The 23,772-nt window shown below is 38.1% G+C and overlaps 1 protein-coding gene across 6 annotated transcripts in view; it reads left to right on the forward strand.

Moving 5' to 3' along the window:
* Window positions 1-20,080, forward strand: part of wasf3 (WASP family member 3) — a 63,386-nt gene extending 43,306 nt beyond the window's left edge. For 5 of the 6 annotated variants that reach the window (XM_016996319.2, XM_062974668.1, XM_008117876.3 and 2 more), the window contains 5 exons: window positions 1,009-1,126; window positions 7,028-7,203; window positions 9,327-9,563; window positions 10,109-10,473; window positions 14,097-20,080. In XM_016996319.2, the coding sequence (XP_016851808.1) occupies window positions 1,009-1,126; window positions 7,028-7,203; window positions 9,327-9,563; window positions 10,109-10,473; window positions 14,097-14,254 (1,054 nt within the window). In that variant the 3' untranslated portion in view covers window positions 14,255-20,080. Of the gene's footprint in view, window positions 1-1,008; window positions 1,127-7,027; window positions 7,204-8,546; window positions 8,714-9,326; window positions 9,564-10,108; window positions 10,474-14,096 lie in introns of all 6 variants that reach the window. The other variant, XM_008117879.3, reaches the window with a different exon arrangement.
* Window positions 20,081-23,772: the final 3,692 nt, after the last annotated feature.

Raw genomic sequence — 23,772 nt, forward strand, 5'->3', positions numbered from 1 at the left:
CATTTTCGTAGTCAATGTTTTCAATATATCGTGATATTTTGGTGCTAAATTTGTAAATACAGTAATTACAACATAACATTACTGCGTATTGAACTACTTTTTCTGTCAAATTTGTTGTATAACATGATGTTTTGGTGCTTAATTTGTAAAATCATAACCTAATTTGATGTTTAATAGGCTTTTCCTTAATCCCTCCTTATTATCCAAGATATTCGCTTATCCAAGCTTCTGCTGGCCCGTTTAGCTTGGATAAGTGAGACTCTACTGTATCTTTATTTTCTTCTAAAACCAAATAAAAAGCACAGATTGGCATAATTCTCAATGCATTTTGGAAGAAATCATTTAAGCAACATGCATGTTTTCAAAAGCTATTTTGAAAACTTATTGATTTAAAAACAAAATTAACAATTTTAAGTCATGTGTAACATGCATAGCAGTTTATTTTGCTGCCTGAGGATGACTGAGTTGTGATAACTGATGGCAGAAATTAGCACATTAGATTTATTATATGAATATGTTCCTTGCCTAGTTAGATCATGTGACTTTTCTTCAGGATCTGGTCTCACATGGGCACATCTTCTAAGATGTTGTAAATACTCCTTAGATTTTCCTTTCCCAAGTAAAGCATTGTGTAATTATCAGATTGAAAATGTCCCATTCCTGTCTATCTTAGCTTGTTCACAAGTATAGCTATATGTATTTTCCATTTCTTTTTTAATCATTTCTAACTTTTCCTGCTAAATTGGGTCTGCTTCTCAGTAAGCACCCCAAGGCCTTTCCTCACAGCCCTATATCCCAGAATATCAAGGCAGAAAATTCCACATTATCTGCTTTGAACTTGGTTATCTGAGTCCACGCTCAGATAATGTGGGATTTTCTGCCTTGATATTCTGGGCTATAGGGCTGTGTGAAAGGGCCCCCAGTGTCAGGACTGTGCACTTGTTTGTAATGTAAGGAAGGGATTTTTTAGTTTTAAACATCTTGCATGTCTGTTTATTTTATTCACAGAGATGATAAAAAAGATGGCCTGAAGTTCTATACTGACCCTTCCTATTTCTTTGACCTCTGGAAAGAAAAAATGTTGCAAGATACAGAAGATAAAAGGAAAGAGAAGAGACGGCAAAAGGTAACAAGCAGTTTGTTGTTAATATATATGTTTATGCATGTGATTTACCAGCTGCTTTGATTAATAGCTTGCAGTTGAAATATTATCCTTAATACTGGAATGACTTAGAAGAAATGCTCCTTTATATTACCAGAGGTTTTTGTACTTTAAAAATACACATCTTCTAATCTTTTCTTTTTTAAAAAAATCTGTGTATACTAACTGAAGACATTTGGAAAAATCACCTGGTTTGAAATGCATCTAAAAATTTCTCAAACTGTTAAACAGTTCTTTCATAGATATTTTAGCTTCAGTGGGCTGATGCTAGATTGCTTCTACACTAAAATACAAACTGAAGAAATTGGTCTTCAGGGAATTTTTGCCTTTGTTTGCTCTTTATGGGCAAGTTTTCATGTATAGCTTTGTCATAGAAAAGCAATTTTCTTATTATGTGTGTCTCTATACAGCTGTTTAAAAATAAATGTTCACAGCATCTTCACTTCACTTCACTTTATTTCTTAATTAGTCGCTCTCCACCAGAGTGCTCTGAGCGACTTACAATTTAAAATATGATTCCACAATATAAAAACATTCAACATAAAAACATTCAACAGTGACTATTTGGCAAATTAGATCTGATTTACTTAAATGCACAACCAAGCAGCCAAGTCTTGAACGATTTTCCAAAAGGTCGCAACTCTGACATTGCTCTAACATATGGAGGCAATGAGTTCCACAGAATTGGAGCATAGGTCGAAAAGGCTCTACACCTTGTAGCTTCCAGGTGTACCTCCCTAGGGCCCGGTACATATAGGAGATTTTCCTGGGAGGATCGAGGTGACCACTGATGAATAAAAGGAATGAGGCGGTCCCTAAGATATAATGGTCCTTGGCCATTTCGAGCTTTAAATGTTAGAATCAGTATCTTATAAGAGATCAAATGTTCTGTTGGTAGCCAATGCAGTTGTTTTAGAATTGGTGTAATATGGGATCTTATAGATGATCCCGCTAGCAGCCTGGCTGCCGCATTTTGGACCATTCGGATCTTCTGGGTCTTTGTCTTCGGAAGGCCGGCATATAAGGTGTTACAATAATCCAACCTAGTGGTGACTGTTGCATGGATTATCGTTGCCAATGCTTCTGTTGAAAGGTGGGATGCCAATTTCCTTGCCTGGCGAAGATGAAAAAAGGCCTGCTTACTTATGGCAGTGATCTGGGCCTCCATTGTCAGCAATGAGTCCAACACAACCCCAAGGCTTTTAACAGACGGAACCAGAACTTCCCCATCAAAATCAGGCAGTGACTGGATTAACTCTGGTGGCTGGCCAGGCCAGAGTATCTCAGTTTTTGCGGGATTCACTTTTAGTCTACTCGCTCTCAGCCAACTCATCACTGCTTCCAAACACAGCTTAAAGTTCTCAGGAATTGTGGTTGTCCCAGGTTCGAGTCGCAAGAGTAGCTGGGTATCATCTGCATACTGGTAGCACTCTATGCCAAAGCTCCGCACTAGACCAGCAAGTGGTCGGACGTAGATGTTAAATAACGGGCGAAAGGATAGCACCCTGGGGAACTCCACAGCAAAGGCAGGAGCTCTCAGAGCTTTGGCCTAACCACTTCAACCTCTGTCTCCGGTCCCGGAGAAACAAATTGAACCATTTAAGAGCTAAACCTCGTACACCAGACATAGCCAATCGATGGATCAGCAAGTCATGGTCCACGGTGTCGAATGCAGCTGTAAGGTCCAAGAGTACCAATAGCGCTGATCTGCTCCGGTCTAACTGACGATGAATTTCGTCAGTAATAGCTACCAAGACAGTCTCTGTCCCATGACCCGAACGAAAGCCTGATTGAAAGGGGTCTAAGCCCGCAGTCTCATCTAAGAATTGCTGTAGCTGTCCCGCCACTGTCCGTTCAATCACCTTGCTCAAAAACGGAGGGTTTGAAACTGGGCGCTAGTTACTAGGTATGGCGGCGTTGAGACTTGGTTTTTTCAGAAGCAGGTGAACCACTGCTTCTTTAAGACACTCTGGGAAAATTCCTTGTTCCAAGGAGCTGTTAATGATGTTCCTTAAGGGATCTCGTAGTCCCTCCCAGCACTCCTTAACCAACCGGGAGGGGCAAGGGTCGAGGGAGCAGGTAGTTAGTCTTGCTGCAGCTAGAGTCTTTTCCAGATCTTCCATTTCTAAATGGCACAAAAAGTTCTAGAAGTTTGCCACTAGATGGCCAGAAAGCTTCTAGTTCCCTCAATGTGTCCTCTGTGGGAGGTAGCCCTTCGCAAAGCAGATTGATCTTATTTATGAAATAGCTCTCAAAGGTCTCTGTTGTAATATCTTGACTGACCATATCTTTGGCTGGATGGGTTGGATTTATGATGTTACGGACAATTTTAAATATTTGAGCAGGTCGAGATCTGGCGGAAGCTATCAGTGAGGAATTATATTCTTTTTTGGCCTCTCTGGTGGCTGCTTCGTAGATTTTCTGATGTGTTTCGAGAGCCGACTTCGATGTTTCATCAGGTTTCTTGCGCCATTTACGTTTTAATCTCTTCCGCTCAAGTTTCATCTGACGTAATGCATCCGTGAACCACAGAAATCTATTCTGGCGAGGCCGAAAAGCCCGTTTAGGGGCAACTATATCTAAGGCAGTTGATAGATTTTTATTCCAATTTTCCACTCATTCATGTAGAGTCCCTGTAAATTTAAACTCTAGGAGCAATACAGTCCAAATTTTGATTACTGCTATATTTGACAATGATTGTTCTTTTTGATTGAATAGTTAGAATCAGCATCTGTTTGTCGAAGATGTGCTGGCATAATGTGATTATGTACACAGTTATATTGCTTTTACACAGCTATTAGCAGTTAGCAGTTATACAGCTATTAGCAAGTTACAGCTCCTGAGCATTGCACAAAAGTAAATGGAAACAAAGCTAACTAAAGAAGCCTCAATTATTTGCATGTACTGGGAAAAAATAAGATTATTTCAGTCTTTTAAGTCAAAATGTAAATCATGCAACCTTTCAGATTTTTTTAAACTACAAGTCCAAGCAGCCCTAACAAGCATAGCCATAATGAAGCTGCTGGGCATTTGCAGTCCAGTCACTTTTTTTGGTCCAGATTTCTGGGTGAAAGAGAAGCATCACAATTCCTGGATAGGAAGACTTTGAGGACTGTGTGTGTGTTTTTTTGGGACTGAACCATTGCTGTCATGATGGGGCAAGGCAAGAGTTGCCAGGGGAGAAACATTTAAATTTGCTTTTGTTGCTGCTGCTGCTTATTTGAAATTTGTTATGCACCCATTTTAGCCACATTAACTAGAAAAACTCACTTCCCCCTTTCAAAAAATCATTGGATTAAAATGGTTCAGAAAGACTCCAAAACTTGGTGAAAATGCCTCCAATGCTCTCTAGGCTGCTTTGAGGACAAAAAAAAAATCTTTTTTGGGGGGGGGGGGGTGGCCCTCCAAGGTCTACTGGGGACTAATGTGGACTCCTAATGTTCCAGTGGAGCCCCAGTGGCGAAGTGTGTTAAAGCACTGAGCTGCTGAACTTGCAGACCGAAAGGTCCCAGGTTCAAATCCCGGGAGCGGAGTGAGCGCCTGTTGTTGCTCCAGCTTCTGCCAACCTAGCAGTTTGAAAACATGCCAATGTGAGTAGATCAATAGGAAGGTAACGGCGTTCCATGCAGTCATGCTGGCCACATGACCTTGGAGGTGTCTTTGGACAACGCCGGCTCTTTGGCTTAGAAATGGAGATGAGCACCAACCCCCAGAGTCAGACATGACTGGACTTAACCTCAGGGGAAAACCTTTACCTTTTACTAACGTTCCAGTGTTGCCTAGCCTTGTACTATAAAGTGACTAAGGAAGCATCAGTACTGAAATCAGTCCAGATACTAGATTACATTTTATCTAAGTGTCTGGGTAGTACAAGAAAAGAAGCTGAAAAGATATGCCTAATGTTTGCTAACAACTGGTAGCTAATTTTTATGGTGATTCTTTTTCTCACTTAGCCACTGAATGTAATCATTTCTTTCATAATCTTAAACACAAGAAATAATTTGTCCTTCTTATTCATACGCACTGGTCTGCTTTGCATGTAAGTCGTATTATGATCCATCCCCCCCCAATTCATAAACCAGTTCACAAAATCCTTGCACATTTCTTGTCTAGGTTGAGTCCCTAAAGTTTAGAATACACCAACATTGTGCATAATTCTAGCAGAGAACCCACTGTAGATTCATTCATCACATTTTTAGTTAAGTGTCTTCCTTCTGGTCTTAAGAACTGGGGAAGCGTATCCATTTAGCATTCTGTTGTTAAAGGGGGCTGTGATAAATCATTGCCTCATGAAGTTTTAAAGATTTTAAGTTTAAAAGTTAACTTTGTTTTAAAATACGAAATGACATCTGATTAGATAAATGTGCAAAGCAGATGAACAAGTTGGGGAAGAGGAAACCATACATCACAGGACTAGCAAATAGGAAAGCAGAGTTGATTTCATGTGTCATTTCAGGAATGTAGTTGGAGGGAAGATGAGGCTGCTCCACAGCAGGAAAAAGACAAAGTCATATGTGGGAGCCCATCTGTACAGATCACCATCTTGTAGTGGGAAAATACTTCTGAGTTATTTGCTGCAATGGGCTGTGGTTCTCTTGGTATGTTTTTAGATTGTTAAATGATAATAGGCCTGTGATAAAAAAAACTTTTTCACTACTGTGTGATGCTGTGTGATTTCACTTTTTGGATGCTGAATTCAGGAAATACAATGTTTTACCATACACTGTTTTTTCACTAATTCAATATTTTTATTAATTTAGTTGTTAACGCAGTTTTGATTACTGATGGAGAGGGCCTTCTCCATCGTGGCCCCTCGGCTCTGGAGCTCTCTCCCCAGGGAGATCAGGTTGACCCTTACCCTCCTTACTTTCCAGAAGAGCCTGGCTCTTCCAACAGGCCTTTGGCGATTGACTTCCATAGCAGAGGATTGACCTGTTGCCCATTTTTATTCTTACTGCACTTTCTTCCTTTAGCCGGCCATAGTCTCCTTTGATTATGCCTTCCCCCAGCACTTTAATGGGACAATGGTTTTGTATCGTCCTCTCCCCGACTGTATCTGACACTACTAGCATTTTTATGGCCCAGTTCTTTTTAGGAGCCAACCCAGGATTTTATCAAGCATGTTTGTTTTATGTGATCTCATTTGTTTTATGACTCACTTTATTGTTGATTGATTTGTTTTATTGTTGTGTTTTATATTGTCTGTTTTGCCTGGGCTTGGCCCCATGTAAGCCGCCCCAAGTCCCCTCGGGGAGATGGGCGGGGTATAAAAATAAAATAATAATAATAATTATTATTATTATTATTACATGCAGACAGTGATATCTCCATGTAATTTTTAAAAATGTTTTGACCTAATCTTCGTGTTTCGTATCAGCAAATTAAAGTCTTTCTTAACATTTTAACTGCTTCCTTTCTCTTTACTCTCCAAAGGTATTTTAGTGACATATTGCAAAATAAATATTTCAAAGCAATTTATGAAGAATATGTTATGGGGCAAACATGAAGTAATTTGTTGATTAGGAATAGCACACTCTAATAAACCCGGCTTATATTTTTAAAGAAGTTTTCATGGCCCATTTTTGCAGGCCTGTGTAAATAATGCTCATCAGGATTGTTAAATTCAAATCATGTTAACATCAGGTTTGTTGTGTATATCTGTGTTGGTTGTTTTCCATTGGTATTATGAAACACAGCTGAATTCTGTCAGGAACATAACTTTTTTAGAACTTCAGTATATGCTTTCACAAAATTTTGCTGAGCTCATCTGCAGATCTAATTTTCATACTTTTAATAGGATTTAACCTGTTCTTTCTTTACTTGTCTCTCTCCTTCGCATGCTTTCTTTCTTTTCTGTAACATTAGGAGCAAAAGCGTATAGATGGCACAACCCGTGAGGTGAAAAAGGTTAGAAAAGCAAGGAACAGGCGCCAGGAATGGAATATGATGGCATATGACAAAGAGCTTAGACCAGACAACAGGTTATCTCAAAGTCTATACCATGGAGCATCATCGGAGGGATCTTTGTCCCCTGATACTAGGTCTGTTCCCAAGAAGATATTTTTTGTTCTATCAGATATTTTTATTCAGATATGTTGACTGCCCTGAAATATGTTGCAGACTTCGAATAACTGTTTTAAAGTGTGCCTTCCATGTCTTTAGAAGGTTTGCATGACTTTTGCTTTGTATGTTAATTATATGTATCTTGTAGGAGGGAATGCTAACTGCTATAAAGACAACTTTGAATATGTGGTTTCCCTCAGCCAAACAATCCCAGATAATTTCATGATAGTTTTCCCCCCAGAAATTCAAAATCATTGTGTGATTATGATACACTGAAGGTCTCTGTTTTTGTGTTATTAGGAGATTGCTCTGAAGAATGAACTCATCAGAGTTCAGTTGATATTTAAACACTAGCCGCAGAATGAGAACATTTTTTTATTTTAAAAATGCTTTGAACAATTTTTTCCCTCAAAATGTTCAGCTTGGCCCCTGGTATTTTTCTCCTTCTATGGTCTGCTCCCTTTGAACTAAGTAGGAGGTCTGTGTAAGATGGGAAAGAAGAATTTTCAAGCTGATTAGCCATGCTGTCTGTTTAGATGAATGCTTTTCTTTTTGTTCTGTGACTTAATTGGAATAAAGAAGCAAACACAACAGTATACTCTATCATTACTTTATAACTCCACTAACTTCTGTTACAACTTGCTTACAGTAACAATTGTAATGTCTTTACTTTTCAAACAAAAAGAGATTGAAAACAAGCTCCAAGAAGTGACTACCATAGAAGTCAGTTTTTAAAGGGAATTTTCACTGTCTTAGCATTTCTAGTGTTTTTATTCAGGATGTCTTTCCATCTTTACTAGGAGAAGATTCTTTAGCCACACTTTGTAAGTTTTTCCCCATTAGTAAAGCTTTTGACTTAGTTTATTGTAATATTTCTGAAAATCCCAATATAAATAATACATATAATTTACTTATACTACAATTTCTGCTTCTCTGTACCTGAGGCAAATATATTTCTTCACCAACACCATTCCTACTTATTCTAGACTAATTCACTTCCTCCAGTCTTCTAGATCCACTTTCCTCCAGATTCCCCTTTAAAATGTAATTCCTTTCTCTTTTGCAGCATGAAAAGTTGTCTTATTCTCTGACTTTCTCTGTAATGTAGTAGAGTATTGTAAAGTCAACTATTGCAGTAAAACTAGGGAACACAAGTTGACAACTTCCTGTTCTGCTTATGATGCATGACTTAAACATGTGAAACAAGTATTGCTTTGAAAATCTTTCCATTCATCTTATTCTCTAAATTTTAACATTCTGATATATACAAATTCTGGAATCTTACTTACAATGCATTTGAACTCTACCCATTGTAATTCAGAGAGAGAGAGAGAAGCTGAATCCAGCTCGGCACCAGCAAATTAATGTGAGGAAAGTAAGGACAAGAAGAGAAGAGTGGGAGAGAAGGAAAATGGGCATTGAGTTTATAAGTGATATAAAGAAACAAGAGCAGGCAGAAAGCACAAAAGAGGCCAAGATAACTAAAGGGTTTGTCATTTTGTTTTACTCAAAGCTCTGTTGCTTGCCTGGCTTCCTGTCTGAATGAGATCATGATAGCCCACGTTGCTTTCCTGACTTTGATTTTTAACCAAATGGCAACCAGGCACAATTTGTCTTACTAATGCAGCTTTTTCGCATCTCATTGATACCCTAAATACAGCTCTATCCAGCCAATAGTTCTCTTTCAATGACTCTTTAATACAGCTCTTTATTTGCAAAAAGCAGGAAATTTCTGAAAGATTAAAGTCTTGGAGATGGTTTGTTTTAGAAAAAAAAACTAAACCTGTTGGCCTCAGCATGTTGTTTTTGATTTCATATTTTGCCTTTTTTTGTTAATATCCCTTCTTTGCCATTTTTCCTAAAGAACTAATATTTCACTGTGTGTAAAAAAATGCCTGTCCTATCATCTTAAAATTTCTATAGTTTAGAAATTATCAGTTTTTGCAGATATGAGCTAAATTTGGTTGATGTTTGAATAACACCATATTGTGATCCACTAACAATTGAAATGAAAAATCTTAAATAGGAAGTATTTTACAAAGAAGAGATGAAGTGAATGCAGTTTATTCACATTGTGCTCCTTTCCCTATTCACAATTTAGATCGCATGCATCCGACATTACCAGCTACTCATATCCTGCCACTCCAAATCATTCCATCCATCAGCAGCCAATGATGCCTTCATATGGAACAGGAGATGGCCTTGAACATGAATATAGGCCACCGTCTACGACAATGAGACATGCTACTTTGAACAGACCTCAGCAACCACCTCCGCCCCCACCCCAAGCCTTAGATGGATCTCTTGGCACTGTAGCACTGGTACCAGCAGACTATGGGTAAACCTCTTGTCTTACTATTATTGTAAAAGCATGTTTACCCTGCTCAAAAAGGCTACCAGAAAAACTTACTTTAAATAACAAACAAGATAGTTCCTGACTTTAGGCTTACAATTAAAAATACAACAAAAAAGGCAAAGAGGAATAGAGCTGGAAGAGGAAGATCAACTATAGGGATGTTCAATGTGTTGTTCATAAGTATTAGTAGAGGGAGAGGTATGTGTGTGGAATAATTAGGTTGGCACTGTACTTGAGGCTGTGTGGGGAAAGGTGATGTGCACACTTATACTAGGCAACACATGCAATTTGTCTTAGCTTTTTGTGCATGACAGAATAAGTAACGGGTAACTGGCAAAGTCTTGTGGTGTACATTAGGTGCTCTATTCTGGAAAGATTCCAGATTTGTTTATAAGTGGAGAAAGCAGTGCAATCTGATAATTTTAATGCTGTAATATTCAAATGGAGCATCTGTTAATGGGTGCACACTACAGATCTGCCAGGCAGTACTTCAGTTTAACAAATATTGTGTTCTATTTTGTATATAGGATGCTTGCAGCTCAGATGGTGGATTATTACAATCCTTCAGGACCCCCGCCGCCTCCCCCTCCACCCATGATTCCTTCTGCACAGACCGCTTTTGTTAGTCCTCTCCAAATCCCTGTGCTACCTTCCCATCCTGGACTAGTGACTGGATCTATGTATTCTGCTCTTCATCCTCCTTCTACTGGGCTTGTTGTTACAGCTCCCCCTCCTCCAGGCCCGCCTCCTCCCCCTCCAGGCCCTCCTGCTGCAGGATCCTCTCTCTCCTCTCCGATGCATGCTCCTGCAGTGGCTGAGGCAAAACGACATGAGCATTCACAATCACCCATCAATGACGCTCGAAGTGATCTTCTGGCCGCTATTCGAATGGGTAAGGGCACACAAAAGTCTCAGCCCCAGCATACGTTCTCATAAAGGCTGGATGTTTTGGTTTTCTGTACCTATAAATAATTGGTATAGTTAATTTGTAAGTTTGAGTGTTTCAGACTGAAGTCGAAGGGATGGTTTTTCAGGCATGGAAGTTGGATTTATAGCTTTCTATTCTCTTGAGATCCAATGATCAGCCCAATATATCATTTCAACCTGTAAAAGATTGCAGCATGCTGGTTCTTTCTTGTCTGTATGACTCATTCAAATGGGTTTCCTGTACTGTGCACTATTCAGAATGTTTTAGTGCTGGCCCCACCCTTTCCATATATGTGTCTATACATATGTCTGGAATGTTCAGAGTTGCCTTTCATCTCACAATATAGTTGCTTTTTTAGGAATGTTCTCCTTAGAGGCTCTTATATTTTGAGTGACCTTTAATGTTCATTGTCAAGACAGATTTTTTTCTTCATTAATATTTTCCTTGGGTGTCCTCACAGTGTTTTGCTCACTGCATAGCTTCTTTGATTTCACTGGCATATCAATTAACCAAGAAATTACTACCATATGTGTTAAAGGACATTTGACTTGTGTTTTCTAATGGCATCCCATTCCCATATATTAGCAGAGTGGCCATGTGGTTTCAACTCTCTATTTTTATATGTCACTAGAGTACCAGTGGTAGGTCCCCAGATTTAATTACGCATTTGGCAGAGCTATAAATGTTTCTCTTCTGACATGACAACATTTACTCTGAGAGTGAAGTGGCTTGCTAAATTTCCATTTGTCTGAGTCACAGAGGCCACAGAGAAAATTAATGGGCTGCTCACCTGTAACTACACTTCTCTGAGTGGACTCACAGTTCTCAGCCACCTCCCCTGAGGTTGTCAGTGTGTACAGGAATGTTTTGAATCTCCATGTATATATACACTTGCTGGAGTGGCCAGAGCTACTGCCAAAATAACTAATCAGCTCTAGAGCTGTCTGAATGTTGTATGTAAAGGTGAACCCAGTTATGTGAGTTCATAGAAGACTATTCAAAGAACCAGTACAAATAAACATCCCACTTTTCTTGGGCTACTAGATAAATGCCAGTCTATATAAATTAAATTAAATCCAGCTTGGGTATGCTACTCAAAGTAATGGACCATGGACAAGGGCTGGTCTATGGCCATTTGCCAGGGGAGAAAGAAACAGTGGTAGCCAGTGGGCCCAAATATGGGACTGACCTCAAGCACATTAGAAAAAAAGTGTTTGCCTCCCACATGAGACAGCCTGAGAAGCACTGATCTAAAAAGAAAACATATCTTAAATGTTTTCACAAGATGAGGTTCATGTAGCTTTCATAATGGAAAAATGCCTCCAGAATGTGAGACAGTCATATGCACTTAGTACTAATTAATCAGCTAGTGAATGGTAGCTTTTTAATTTTCAAATAGCAGATGACATGCTTAGCTGTAAATTTATTGCCTTTTGTTTTCTTTGACATCATATTGGGGGTGCTTCCAAATTAGGCTTTTAAATCACATAATTCCTCTGCTCATTCATTGAGTTTTATGGGAGAGCCAAAGAATATCATCAGCTTTTGTTTTCCCACAAGTTTTTCTGTCTTATTTTCACAAATCCATTGAAGGGGGAAAAGAAAAACTGCACTGTATCTTTTGATTGGTAGCTTAAAGAGTGGTATTTCTGGCAGAAACGCAGGAATGGCATTCTGGTGATAGCTACAGTCATAAATCTCTGTGTTTAAGTGCTTGTGTATTTGTCTTCAAGTTGGCTGTCGGCTTACGGTAAAATGGTTTTCTTAGGTGAGGAATACTCACAAATAGTTTTGCAAGTTCTTTTCTCTGAAATATAGCCTGTGGCACTTGGTTTTTGTTGGTAGTCTACTGTCCAAGTGCTAAACAGGGTTGATTAGCTTCCAAGATTAGAAAGAATCTCATGCTTTTCAGGTATTTCAGCTCTATATGGGAACATTACAAGAACCCTTTTAAAAACTCTTTACTTCTTCAGCTGTATCTGACTGGGCTAAATTCTCTCAGTCCATTCCAAATTGCAGCAGTTTATGGGAATGATTTTGATTGGCATTATCCCATGGCAAAGCAAGAGATCCTGATCAAGTTCAGGCCTCACCCAAGCTATTTCCTTTTTTAAAAAAGAAATAATTCAAACCAGGATTAACCATGCGACTGATGTGATACCTATTTTGACTCACACGTTGGTGTTCTATAACACACACATATATACATATATATACATATATATACATAGAGAGAGCTCATTCCTGCTCGAATAGATATTTTTGGGAAAGTGTTTCTACTATTTGGTTTTTAAATAATGAAAATTCATTTTTGAAAGAATATATCTGTTGAAAGGATCTGTTTCAAGTAATCTAGTGTGGATATGCATCGTTCAGATCTGTTTCTATCAATCACTTTTAAACGGTTATTCAAAATGTAACTAGATGAGATCCAGATACACCCACCCCATTCTAGCTGAAATATTTTTAAATCTCCCTCATGTTTAAGTTTTGCATGTTGCCAGGAAGATATTGAATTGCTTAAGGTTAAGTTGTTCTCATCTACATTTCATTAAAAAATAAAGCATTTGATGTCTTGCTGAAAGGACAAGGAGAGGATTTAAACAACTTATCTCCTTGCTAGTTTAAGGTGTAGTTTTTTTTAAAAAAAATGAGAAGGGTCTACATTTAGCCACTAAGAAGCCTAAAATGAAGATGAAATTATATTTTATTTCATACCATCTGAATATATTCCTGCTTCTAAGAAATTTGAGATTTTTGTTGTATTCAGGGTACAGCAAAATCTATTAGTATCTGACTGTCTCACAAATAACATTAATATTGGTTACTTGGTCAATCATTAAAAAATATAAACGGGGAGGACATTTTCTTGCACTATTTAACATCAGAAAAAACCTGTTTTTCCAAACTAAAAATGATCTGGATGCTTCCAATTTTGTTTTTTGTTTGGGGGGGAGGCATCTTGGTAGTCTGAACAGACCTTAGAGGATTTCAGTAAATCCACCCCCCGAGATCCATCATGAATGCCCTGTATAGATTGATGGAGACATGGTTGTATGTAAGATAAAATACAGATGAATGCACGTATGTGGTGTCGAAAACATAACTCCCAACACTTAACTGGGGGGAGATAATACCCTCTCCATCCAGTACCTTGTCTGGTATGTACATCAGAATTGAAGTTTGTAGCATTGGTACAGTATAGTAAAGTACTCAAAATATATATGAGTGATAGCTTTCAGCTATTGGCCTATAAAAGTATATTCAAAGTGCTCTGTTAATAAGCCAGGACAATCAAGAAGACTGTGGCCTAACTTTTGGAAGTCTTACTCATAAATGCAATGTGCATAAAAAATAGCCCTTTGAAACCATAATATGTCAGAACAAACCCTAATCCGGGGGTGCTTTGAATGCGATTTCCTGCTTCTTAGCGGGGGGTTGGACTAGATGGCCCATGAGGTCTCTTCCAACTCTCCTATTCTATGATTCTGTGATTCTAACTTGATTTTGAGTCCTGTGCTATTTTTAGAAGAAAATTCTGTCTGTAAAAGTTACAATTTGATATGCTATCTGCTTGTTTACTTCAGGCATCCAGTTGAAAAAAGTTCAAGAACAGCGGGAACAAGAAGCCAAGCGTGAACCAGTTGGAAATGATGTAGCCACAATTCTGTCTAGACGCATTGCTGTGGAATACAGTGATTCAGATGATGAATCAGAATGTGATGAGAACGACTGGTCAGACTGAGATGAGAACATAGCATCAAAGGATGCTATGAATTTCTTTAGGAAATCATTCATTTTGTGTATGAGCAGAAATCTGTGTGGTGCAATTAAACTAGATTGATGGTGATCAGAATGCAGTCATTTAGCAAATATTGGATCTGCTTATACAGATCCAAGGATACTATTTTCAGTATCTGTTCCAGAATATTGCAGTGTCACTGAATGTAGCAAATTGTATTCAGACTCAAGAGAAGGCACTAACTGGAATTTCTTGACCATGAATCTCTGTAATTGCTTATAAGATTTGCATATTATAAATCATATTTTCGATCTAATACAATTGTTAGAGCTGGGAGCCTAATTGTAGAAAATGGGAGATGGCATATTATTAATTATGCAAGTTTGGCCCTTCTTCACTTAAGTTGACAAAATGGTAACAGCTCAAAGTATTTTTCTTATTTTTTAAATATGTACGCTGTCCTACCTGTATGGGGTAGGTAAATTTTAGGCGATTTTTTACATCATAGATATACTTTTAAATATTCAGGGTTGGAGTCATACAAATGATGTATGTATGAAGGGACTGGGCGACTTATAGAAAAGCTGGATTTTCTCCTTCTTTCCTTAGATATATACAGTTTTTCATTACTTTTCAAAAATCTTAGGTTACAAGGCTGGTTACAATGGAAATTGTAATTAAGTTCGTTATATTCTTAGGAATTGTTGAATTAAAAAGACGAGGTAAATTGAACCCCATGTTTGGTCCATTCCTGTTTTTTGAATGACTAGAAAAATTAAATTCTGATCCTGGCATCTAAATACATAATCAATATGAAAGGATGATTATCAGGTCACTTGGACAATTTTTTTACCCCTGTTATACAGTTTACAGAGCCGCATCTATTATATGTTAATAGACGCATACTGCCTTTAGTCAGCTTGAGGGTACACTTGTGTCATCTTTATTCTTGGGTGCCCTCATGTTGTAAGCAACAGTTAAACTGCTGAGCTGCTGAATTTACTGACCGAAAGGTCGGCGGTTCGAATCCAGGGAGTGGGGTGAGCTCCTGTTGTTAGCCCCAGCTTCTGCCGACCTAGCATTTCAAAAACATGCAAATGTAAGTAGATCAATAAGTACCACTCCGGCGAGAAGGTAATGGTGCTCCATGCAGTCATGGCGGCCATATCACCTTGGAGGCATCTACGGACAACACCGGCTTTTTGGCTTAGAAATGGAGATGAGCACCAGCATCCAGAGTCGGACACGACTAGACTTAATGTCAGGGGAAACCTTTACCTTTACCCCTATGTTCTATTAAGTTCAGCTTTGACTGGTGGCAACTCTACAAATGAGGGTCTTCCAAGAGGCCCAGTTATTGCTCAGGACTTGCAAGCTCAGGGTTGTGGCTTCCTTGATGGAATCCATCTACCAGTAATGTGGTCTTCCTCTTTTCCTTCTGCCTTCAATTTTACTTACAATTATATTTTCCAGGAAGTCTTATCATCTCATGATATGTCTAAGTACAAGAGTGGACTTGTTTCTTTGTCTTTTGCTGAATCCGTGGTATCTTGTAGAACTCTCCTCCAGCAAATTTTAAACGACTGCTATCTGTCTGCTGTCTTCACTCTCCATACCTAGAAATCATAATTTCTACATCATGGATCTTGTTTTTGGTTCAATTATATATCTGTACAATTTAGTTCATACTTTAATTCAGTTCGATTACTCTAAAGTTATGCATAAGTTATAGTTATATTGAAATCTGTTTCAGCATTGTGTTTTCAGAGTGTTGTTAATACCTGATTATGATTCAGTGAAACAGAAGTTTGGAAGACGTTGGTGCTGGCCCTATTTTGGGGGGGTGCTGCTGAATACAATGCCACTATTCTTTCCTCTCATTTGTCCTTCTTAATCCTTTGGCCTCATAATCGCTCACTACCTACTTGTTTGGAAAGGACAGCAATGTGTGGGAGTAACAAAGTCATGGAACTTTCAGTTTCATTTTAACCTCCTACTTGAGTATGGCCCTTGATAGTACTGAGTGATTCTGTTGATTGAAAGCTGCTGTTGCATTCACAATACATTAGGTATATATAGGCATATGGAAGATCAGTTCTAAATTTGTCATGTAAGGAAAAATTAAAAATTCATAATCTGATACGATTCAGTACTTTTGTTATTGAAAAAGCATTGGATTTTCCCTACATTCTCTTTGAATGTAGATTTCTTCTATTCTTTCACCCAATCAAATGAAAGGATTTTAAACTTTTCTTTTTTTGTGCAAGAAATGCTGGGATTTATCTTAAATCTGACTTCAACAATTGTGCAGTAGGTATTGTTAAATACGGCTTTAATCAAGATAGATGTCACGTTTTGTTCAAAGTCTACCCCAAGGTATTTTACTCTTCCAAGTGAGCTTTTCTCTCGCCTTGTCCCGTTCCCCTGCACTGACTAAAATACTATCTCTATAAATCATTTTGACATAACAGTTCTAAAATAGCTCTAAATATAGATTAACTATAGATTAAATATAGTTCTAAATATAGATTAACATGTGAAATGTAATTTCCTTTTTCTGTGCAAGAGGCAGTCGGGAAAAGTGAGCCGGAACATCTCTTTATATTTCTTATTTTAAGATCTGAACAGAATGATGTTTATTAATTATTACATGATTTTTGACAGCTGGTAACAGGAAGGCCCAAAAATATTTTTTTTCCATAACATGATTTCAATAACAGGTTTTAATCTTGGCATAAATGAAATAAGATAAAATTATGTTAGAGTATAGGTATATTTTTTTCACTATCAATGAAATTTGGAAAACTACTGCACATCCCATTTTTAGCCCCATGCCAAGACCCTAGATTGAAATGTCCTCAAACAACTAATCACTGCTTCTGGAATGGTAGCTTGCCTTTTATATGTGTTTTTTTTTAAAAAAAATAATCTTCTCTTGGGACAGGACTTTAGAATCGGCCTGACCTCCAAATTCCAGAAATGGTCTGGAAATACAGTAGTAAGATTTTCATACCAATTTTTAGCTGAAAACGTAATGCAGAATTTCTTAGATGCACAGGGGTGAAATTTGTACCTGCCTGTGCTGTAAGTGCCCATCCTAGGCTTAGAAGAAAGGCATCTAGAGATACTTGAACAGTAAAGGGCCTGTGTATGTCATGTTGTTTTAGCTTTCATTTTTATTCAGTCCATAAGACATGGATAGAGCCCCCAGTGGTGCAATGTGTTAAATCCTTGTGCCGGCAGGACTGCTGACCAAAAGGTCAGCGGTTTGAATCCGGGGAGCAGGGTGAGCTGTCTGTCAGCTCCAAATTCCCATGCGGGGTCATGAGAGAAGCCTCCCACAGGATGGTAAAACATCAAACATCCAGGAGTCCACTGGGCAGCATCCTTGCAGATGGCCAGTTCTCTCCCACCAGAAGAAACTTGCAGTTTCTCAAGTTACTCCTGACACGCACAAAAATCAGACACGCATTACAGTTACAATAGTAAAAGTTACTCAACGTATTTTAGAAGGAAGCATTTTTTAATTTAAAATGCAAAGTAGTGAAGTTTTTGGCTGTGTTTTTATGATCTTCCTCATAACATAATACTTTATATTTAATTGTTGCAGTCTGGTGTCTGCCTTTTCCACATTTGAAATACATTAATAATTTGTGCAAAGATTGGAAAAGGACAAATGGGAAAAAAAGGCTAACGCATATTCATGCACTTCTGTTCTTCTCACACACTGATGGAGAACTATTCATTCTGCATAAACCAATTCATGCAAATCAGACAAAATATGCTACAAGCAGTAATAATAATAATAATAATAATAATAATAATTTTATTTTTGTACCCCGCCACCATCTCCCCAGAGGGACTCGGGGCGGCTTACAGATAGAAAACCAGCATACAGTATATGGTTTTACAAAAACACACAAGTAAATTTAAAAGGCAGTAAAAGAACAGGCTTGGAGCAGAGAGCTCCAGATGATTCAAGCAAAAAATAAATAAATCTAAAGATAACATTAAATTATCATATTCAATTTGAAAAGAAATTTCACATGTTTAGATGTCATAGTAATATACTCCACTGGTATGAGTCCAGAATCAGTTTTGTGCTACGATGAAGCAATGTTGAATAAGTGTGTTCATGGTAAGAAGCATTAGGACAAATTTCCTTAATTTTTCCAGTCCCCCCAACCTTCAGTATTAACATATACTCTGTGGTGGTAGTGCGGAAGTTAGCAGAGAGACTTCAGAAAATTATATTTTGATTCCTGGTCACATGTTTCTGAGCACACATGCATCCCAACTTTCATCTGTGAAATATCAGACAGGACAGTATCCTGGCCTGCAAAAGTTTATGACACACGTAAGAGATTAACATGGTTATTGTCCTGGAACAAGCGGTTTAAGTAACTGCTTAAGCAAGTGACTACCCACTGAACACACTTAAAATGAAACTTGTTTGGTTCATTAAGATAAATTTTCTGAGCCTGCAACACTACCTTTCCCTTCTTATTTGTACTGCTCAGAGAAGTGAGAAATGGCACTTCTGCCCACTGGGCTCAGACTCGGAAGATAGCTTCTCATTCTCCCTATGCAAGGCACTGTGGAACTGGTAGTGGACAAGGCACAGAAGTGAGTTTGTAATGTAGGCATCTTATAACTCAAGAGCCCATTGACTCTTCCATACCCAAATGGGCCTTGTGCTAGGAAGTGCAATCATGATTTGTCACATGTTTATGCAAGTTCTTAAGCTAAGAACCGTTGTCTGAAGCTCATGAAGCTGGGATCGGTTTTTTTCCTGTTTTGCCTAACAAATTCCTAAACTAGCACAATGTTTCTTTAACAAGCTGACCAAATAAAAAATTACCACCTTGTGCACTTTCTATATTAAATATAATGGACAACATTAACAGCTAGTATTCCTTTGTCTCAGTGACTTTCTTTCAAATATCAAGCTTGCTATTTTGAGTAGCACCAACATAGATAAAGCATGAGCTCTAAATGTATATGAAGATCCTGAGTTCACTCAACACTTTTCTAGCTCAGGAATCAAGATTTTGCCTTAAAATACTGGGATAAGCTACACTTGGCCTTGGAAATGGAGGCGAAAGAAGTTACATGGATATACTTACGGCACAGAAAATGTGAACCTCCATTATTGAGTTTCATCCAAAATCTCTAGAACTGCTAATTCTACTACATTCAGAATTCTCAAGGAAGCAGAAGGTGGCCATCAAGTGAATTCAGGTAACCTGATCTCTTTTGTGGGCAATATCCTGGACCCTGCATATAATTTAGGTTTTCCTGTGGGGAATTCTGCTTCCTATAGTTCCACTTGAGATAATAATTGTGTTAGTATTTGCCTATGTATTACAATATGGTGGTAGTGCTGGTCAGAAGAGTGTTCTACATATTCCTTTGCTAGAACAAATGTAGTGTGACAAGACTGTATTTCCTCTATTGATATCAGAGTATGGCACTGGTTTCTCAAAGTTTTCTTTTGATGTGTTATTGATACACTCTGATATTACACTTTCTACCACTATGAAAGATTCTAAAATATTTTAGGAGCACAGAAAAAGATCAACTCACAGAATATTTGTATTTTTAATTAAACCACTAAATGAGTGATATGTAGTTAAGGTTTACAACTTAGGTGGACAATTTATTTCTATATTTGAAGTATTTTCTCACCTCTTTTCAGTATTTTACAGATAAAAATGTAAATCAAAATTAGTGAACTAAGTTTACACATTAGGTAATTTACCTTCTTTATATATCTTTTTCTGGTTATGTAAAAGTTACAGTTTCAAATAAAGCTTATGTTTGAAATGATATTTTTTCTGTTTCATTTCAGCTCTAGTAAGGGATACATTCACACGAATCATGAAATAATGGAAGTCTTTATTAGGTCAAGCACCCCTTATCTGAAATGCTTAGGACTGGAAATGTTTGAGATTTTTTGTTTTTAATTTTGGAATGTCTGTATTTGCATATATTAAGCTTGGAGATTTATGTTTCTTATACCTTACACACATAGCCTGAAGATACTTTTTTCAAGGTTTTTTATATGCATGAAACATGGTTTTTGTACAATAAACGTCAGAAAACAAAGATGTCATTTTCTTCAACCACCTATGTGGACAATTTTAAATTTTGGTATTCTGGATAAGGGATATTCAATCTGTACTGAGTGGTTTTGTTATTTCGTTTCCTCTCCTGATACAAAGAATGTGGTATCTTTATTATTTTTAATTCACCTAATTTGCAAGTTGTGTAAAACTAAAGAACCTTAGCAAAACACTTTACTTACCTACTGCAGGCTTTGCCAAACTGGTATTCCCCAGATGTTTTTGATTGTTGTGCCAATGTGTCCCCAAGTATTGCCAGTGCAAATTGGAGTGTAATCCAAAAATTTTGGAAGTCATCCGTCTGGTATAGTTACTATATTACTTGAATTGGTGAATGTTTGGCACATGCCAAAATCTCCCATTGAAGTCCATGGTGTAGCAGGAGCTTAACACCAGTTGATTTTTTGTATCATGTACCATGTTTTTAGTGGGCAAACTGGAGGAGTTAATTATGCTATAATGTAACAGCTGCTTGATTGATTTGGCTATCTTAATCTATATATATAAAAGGGCAATTAAATTTCGGCCTAGGACAAAACAACAAAACTACACATTCCAGAAACACTAAACTTGGCAGCACAACCCCTCATCCATGCCTCTACGTTCATACAACAAAAAGAAAAGAAAAATAAAGTCCTAATTAGAGGGAGAGGAATAATTGTTTTCATCCAATTGCTGCCAGTTAGGAGGCTAAGCTCCTGTTTTTAACACTGTATCCTGCTTGTTGATTTTAATGATTGTTTTTATTGATGTTGATATTTTTTACTGGGGTAATTGTTTTATTGCTTTGTTACTGTTTTGTTTGTTTTATCGGGCCTGGCCCCATGTAAGCCGCCCCGAGTCCCTTCGGGGAGATGGGGCGGGGTATAAAAATTAAGTTATTATTATTATTATTATTATTATTATTATTATTATTATTATTATTATTATTAGCTCCACCCACTTGGTCTCCTAGCAACCCACTCAGCCCAGGGGACAGGCAGAGTTAGGCCTCACTTAGGCCTCTTCCACACTGCCTATAAAATACAGATTATCTGATTTTAACTGGATTATATGGCAGTGTAGACTCAAGGCCCTTCCACACAGCTATATAACCCATTTATAATGGACTTAATGTCAGGGGAAAACCTTTACCCTTTCCCTTAACTACCACCAATTCCTCAATATTTTATTTCCCATACCACCATACTTCGCCACAGCAACGCGTGGCCGGGTACAGCTAATACAGTATAAAGAAAAGAACAATGCAGTTTCTTGATAAGTTTTCCTTTTCCATGAACAGACATGGAGTTATCTTGTACAGACACGTATTGATAAAAGGGCTTTTAAACCTTATGTCTGAAAATGTTTGAAGTAAATAGCTAGAAGTTACAGGTTACCTATTAATTACTTTCAGCTGTGACAATGATATAAGTTTCACTGAGATTGTAACAACAGTGGATAACCATTCTGTTTGTACAGTAGCTTTTAATACTCTTATATACTCTAGGCAGTATGGTGTTATTAAATGGCAAATGAGGTATCATAACATAATTCAAGTAGCTTTAAATGTAACTTTAAAAGTAACATTTTAGTTCCTTTCCTGGAAGAGAAATGAAATGCAGAGAAAGGAACTAATGATAACTAGCCCCTTTTGGGTAGGAAATGGGGAACTTAGATGATTGTAATAAGTACTTTTTCAAAGAGAAGCCTTCGCCTGGCATTACAGTGGTAGCTTGTGCATGAGGCTGTTTGCTGTACTCCTGTGGAAAGATACTGACCTCTGGTGATCAGTATAGGTAGTGAGCAAGTATAGCATAACCTGGAACACAAAGCAAGTGTGTTGTCATGGTTTAAGTGTTGGACTATGACTGGAAACCAGGGTTTGAATGCCCTCTCAGCTGTGGAAACTCACTGGGGATCTGGGGCAAGGCACACAAATTGTGCAAAGAAAATCCCATGATAAGTTCACCTTAGGGTCACCATACATCAGAAATGACTTGAAGGCACACAGCAATAAAACCTATTCATGGGTAGCAAAATACAAAATCTAGAAAAGAGTGCTTGCTTTATTTGGAAACTGAAATGCATATAATACATTGTGCAAAGGTTCACAAATTTTGGCCTCCAGATCAGCTCCTTTAATTCCTAACCATGGGCTATACTGGCTGTGGCATATGGAAGCTGAAATGCAAAATGTATGGTGGACTAATGGTTGAGAACACCAACAAATATTGGGTGCTTGCAAGCAAAATATAAAAATAATGTAGAGCTAGAATGGGAATTGCTTGTCCTCCAGATATTACTGAGCAGCAACACCCAGCAGTTAATGGTAAATAATTTTAGAAATTGCATTGCAACATTTGGAGACCCCAACCTGGCTCAAGACATGCCTTAAATCCATATAAGGCTGCACCATACTGGCAAATCCAATGTCGCCTTGTTTTTCCCAGTGGCTAGCTGGAGAAAAAAAAATCCAGGGAGCCAGTGCTTAAGGTAAGAGGACCTTATGCTGCCTCAGTCTCTCACACTATGCTGTGAGAGACTTACTTCATTCTGCCCATCTGTACTATACTTTCGCTTCTACCATTTCCTGTTTTATTTTGGAAAAAGCATACACTGTGGCCACATTCCTCAGATGGAAATATTGTGGTTGTCTTCTATCGCAGTCAAAACGATCTTCCATGGGGAGGGAAGGTGGTGAAGGCAGCAATGGGGAATTAGAGGGCAAGTGAACGTTTAGCTTGTGTATGTGGATGCCACAATATGAACTGGGGACTGGGCACCTCCTATGATTTCTCCTGGGCATTTTGTCCCTTATAATTATAATGGCATATTGCAAAGGAAATGACCCAAGACTAGAAAGAGGATTTGTGCTTCAGATCATGGTTGATAACATGAGTTGAGATTGATTGGCTTCATTCTGCCTATCATTTTCTGCACAAGGAAAGAGCAAACCAATATCAGGTGGTGCTTGAAATTGAGAGCCACACAGATTAGGTCTCATGGTCTTCAGGAGCTTCACTTATTGAGGATTACAGTGTGGATTTCTTCATCCCAAATGCTCCCATAATTGCTTGGGTCAGGAGAACCAGAATTTCTGCATCCTGGATTTGAACCCTCCATAGGATGAATGCACATCCTTCTGCCTTGAAAAATAGTCATGCCAGCTCTTCAGTGTAGAATGCATACTACTTGGAGATGAAACCACAAAGCTAGTGGAACCGTAATCCATCCTAAGCAATGAAAAGAGCACTGACTCAGCTTACCTGACATGGTGCCCTCCAAACATGCTGGGCTGCAACTTTGGAAGTGCGTGATTCTGGGACTTGTATATTTCAGCATCAGGTTGGGGAGGGCTGGCCTGATTCAAGTAGAATTTGTGGGTCATATTCAAAACAGGTCCTCCCAGGTCTT

Source organism: Anolis carolinensis, chromosome 3, assembly GCF_035594765.1.
Source record: "Anolis carolinensis isolate JA03-04 chromosome 3, rAnoCar3.1.pri, whole genome shotgun sequence".
In the NCBI taxonomy this organism is placed as follows: domain Eukaryota; kingdom Metazoa; phylum Chordata; class Lepidosauria; order Squamata; family Dactyloidae; genus Anolis; species Anolis carolinensis.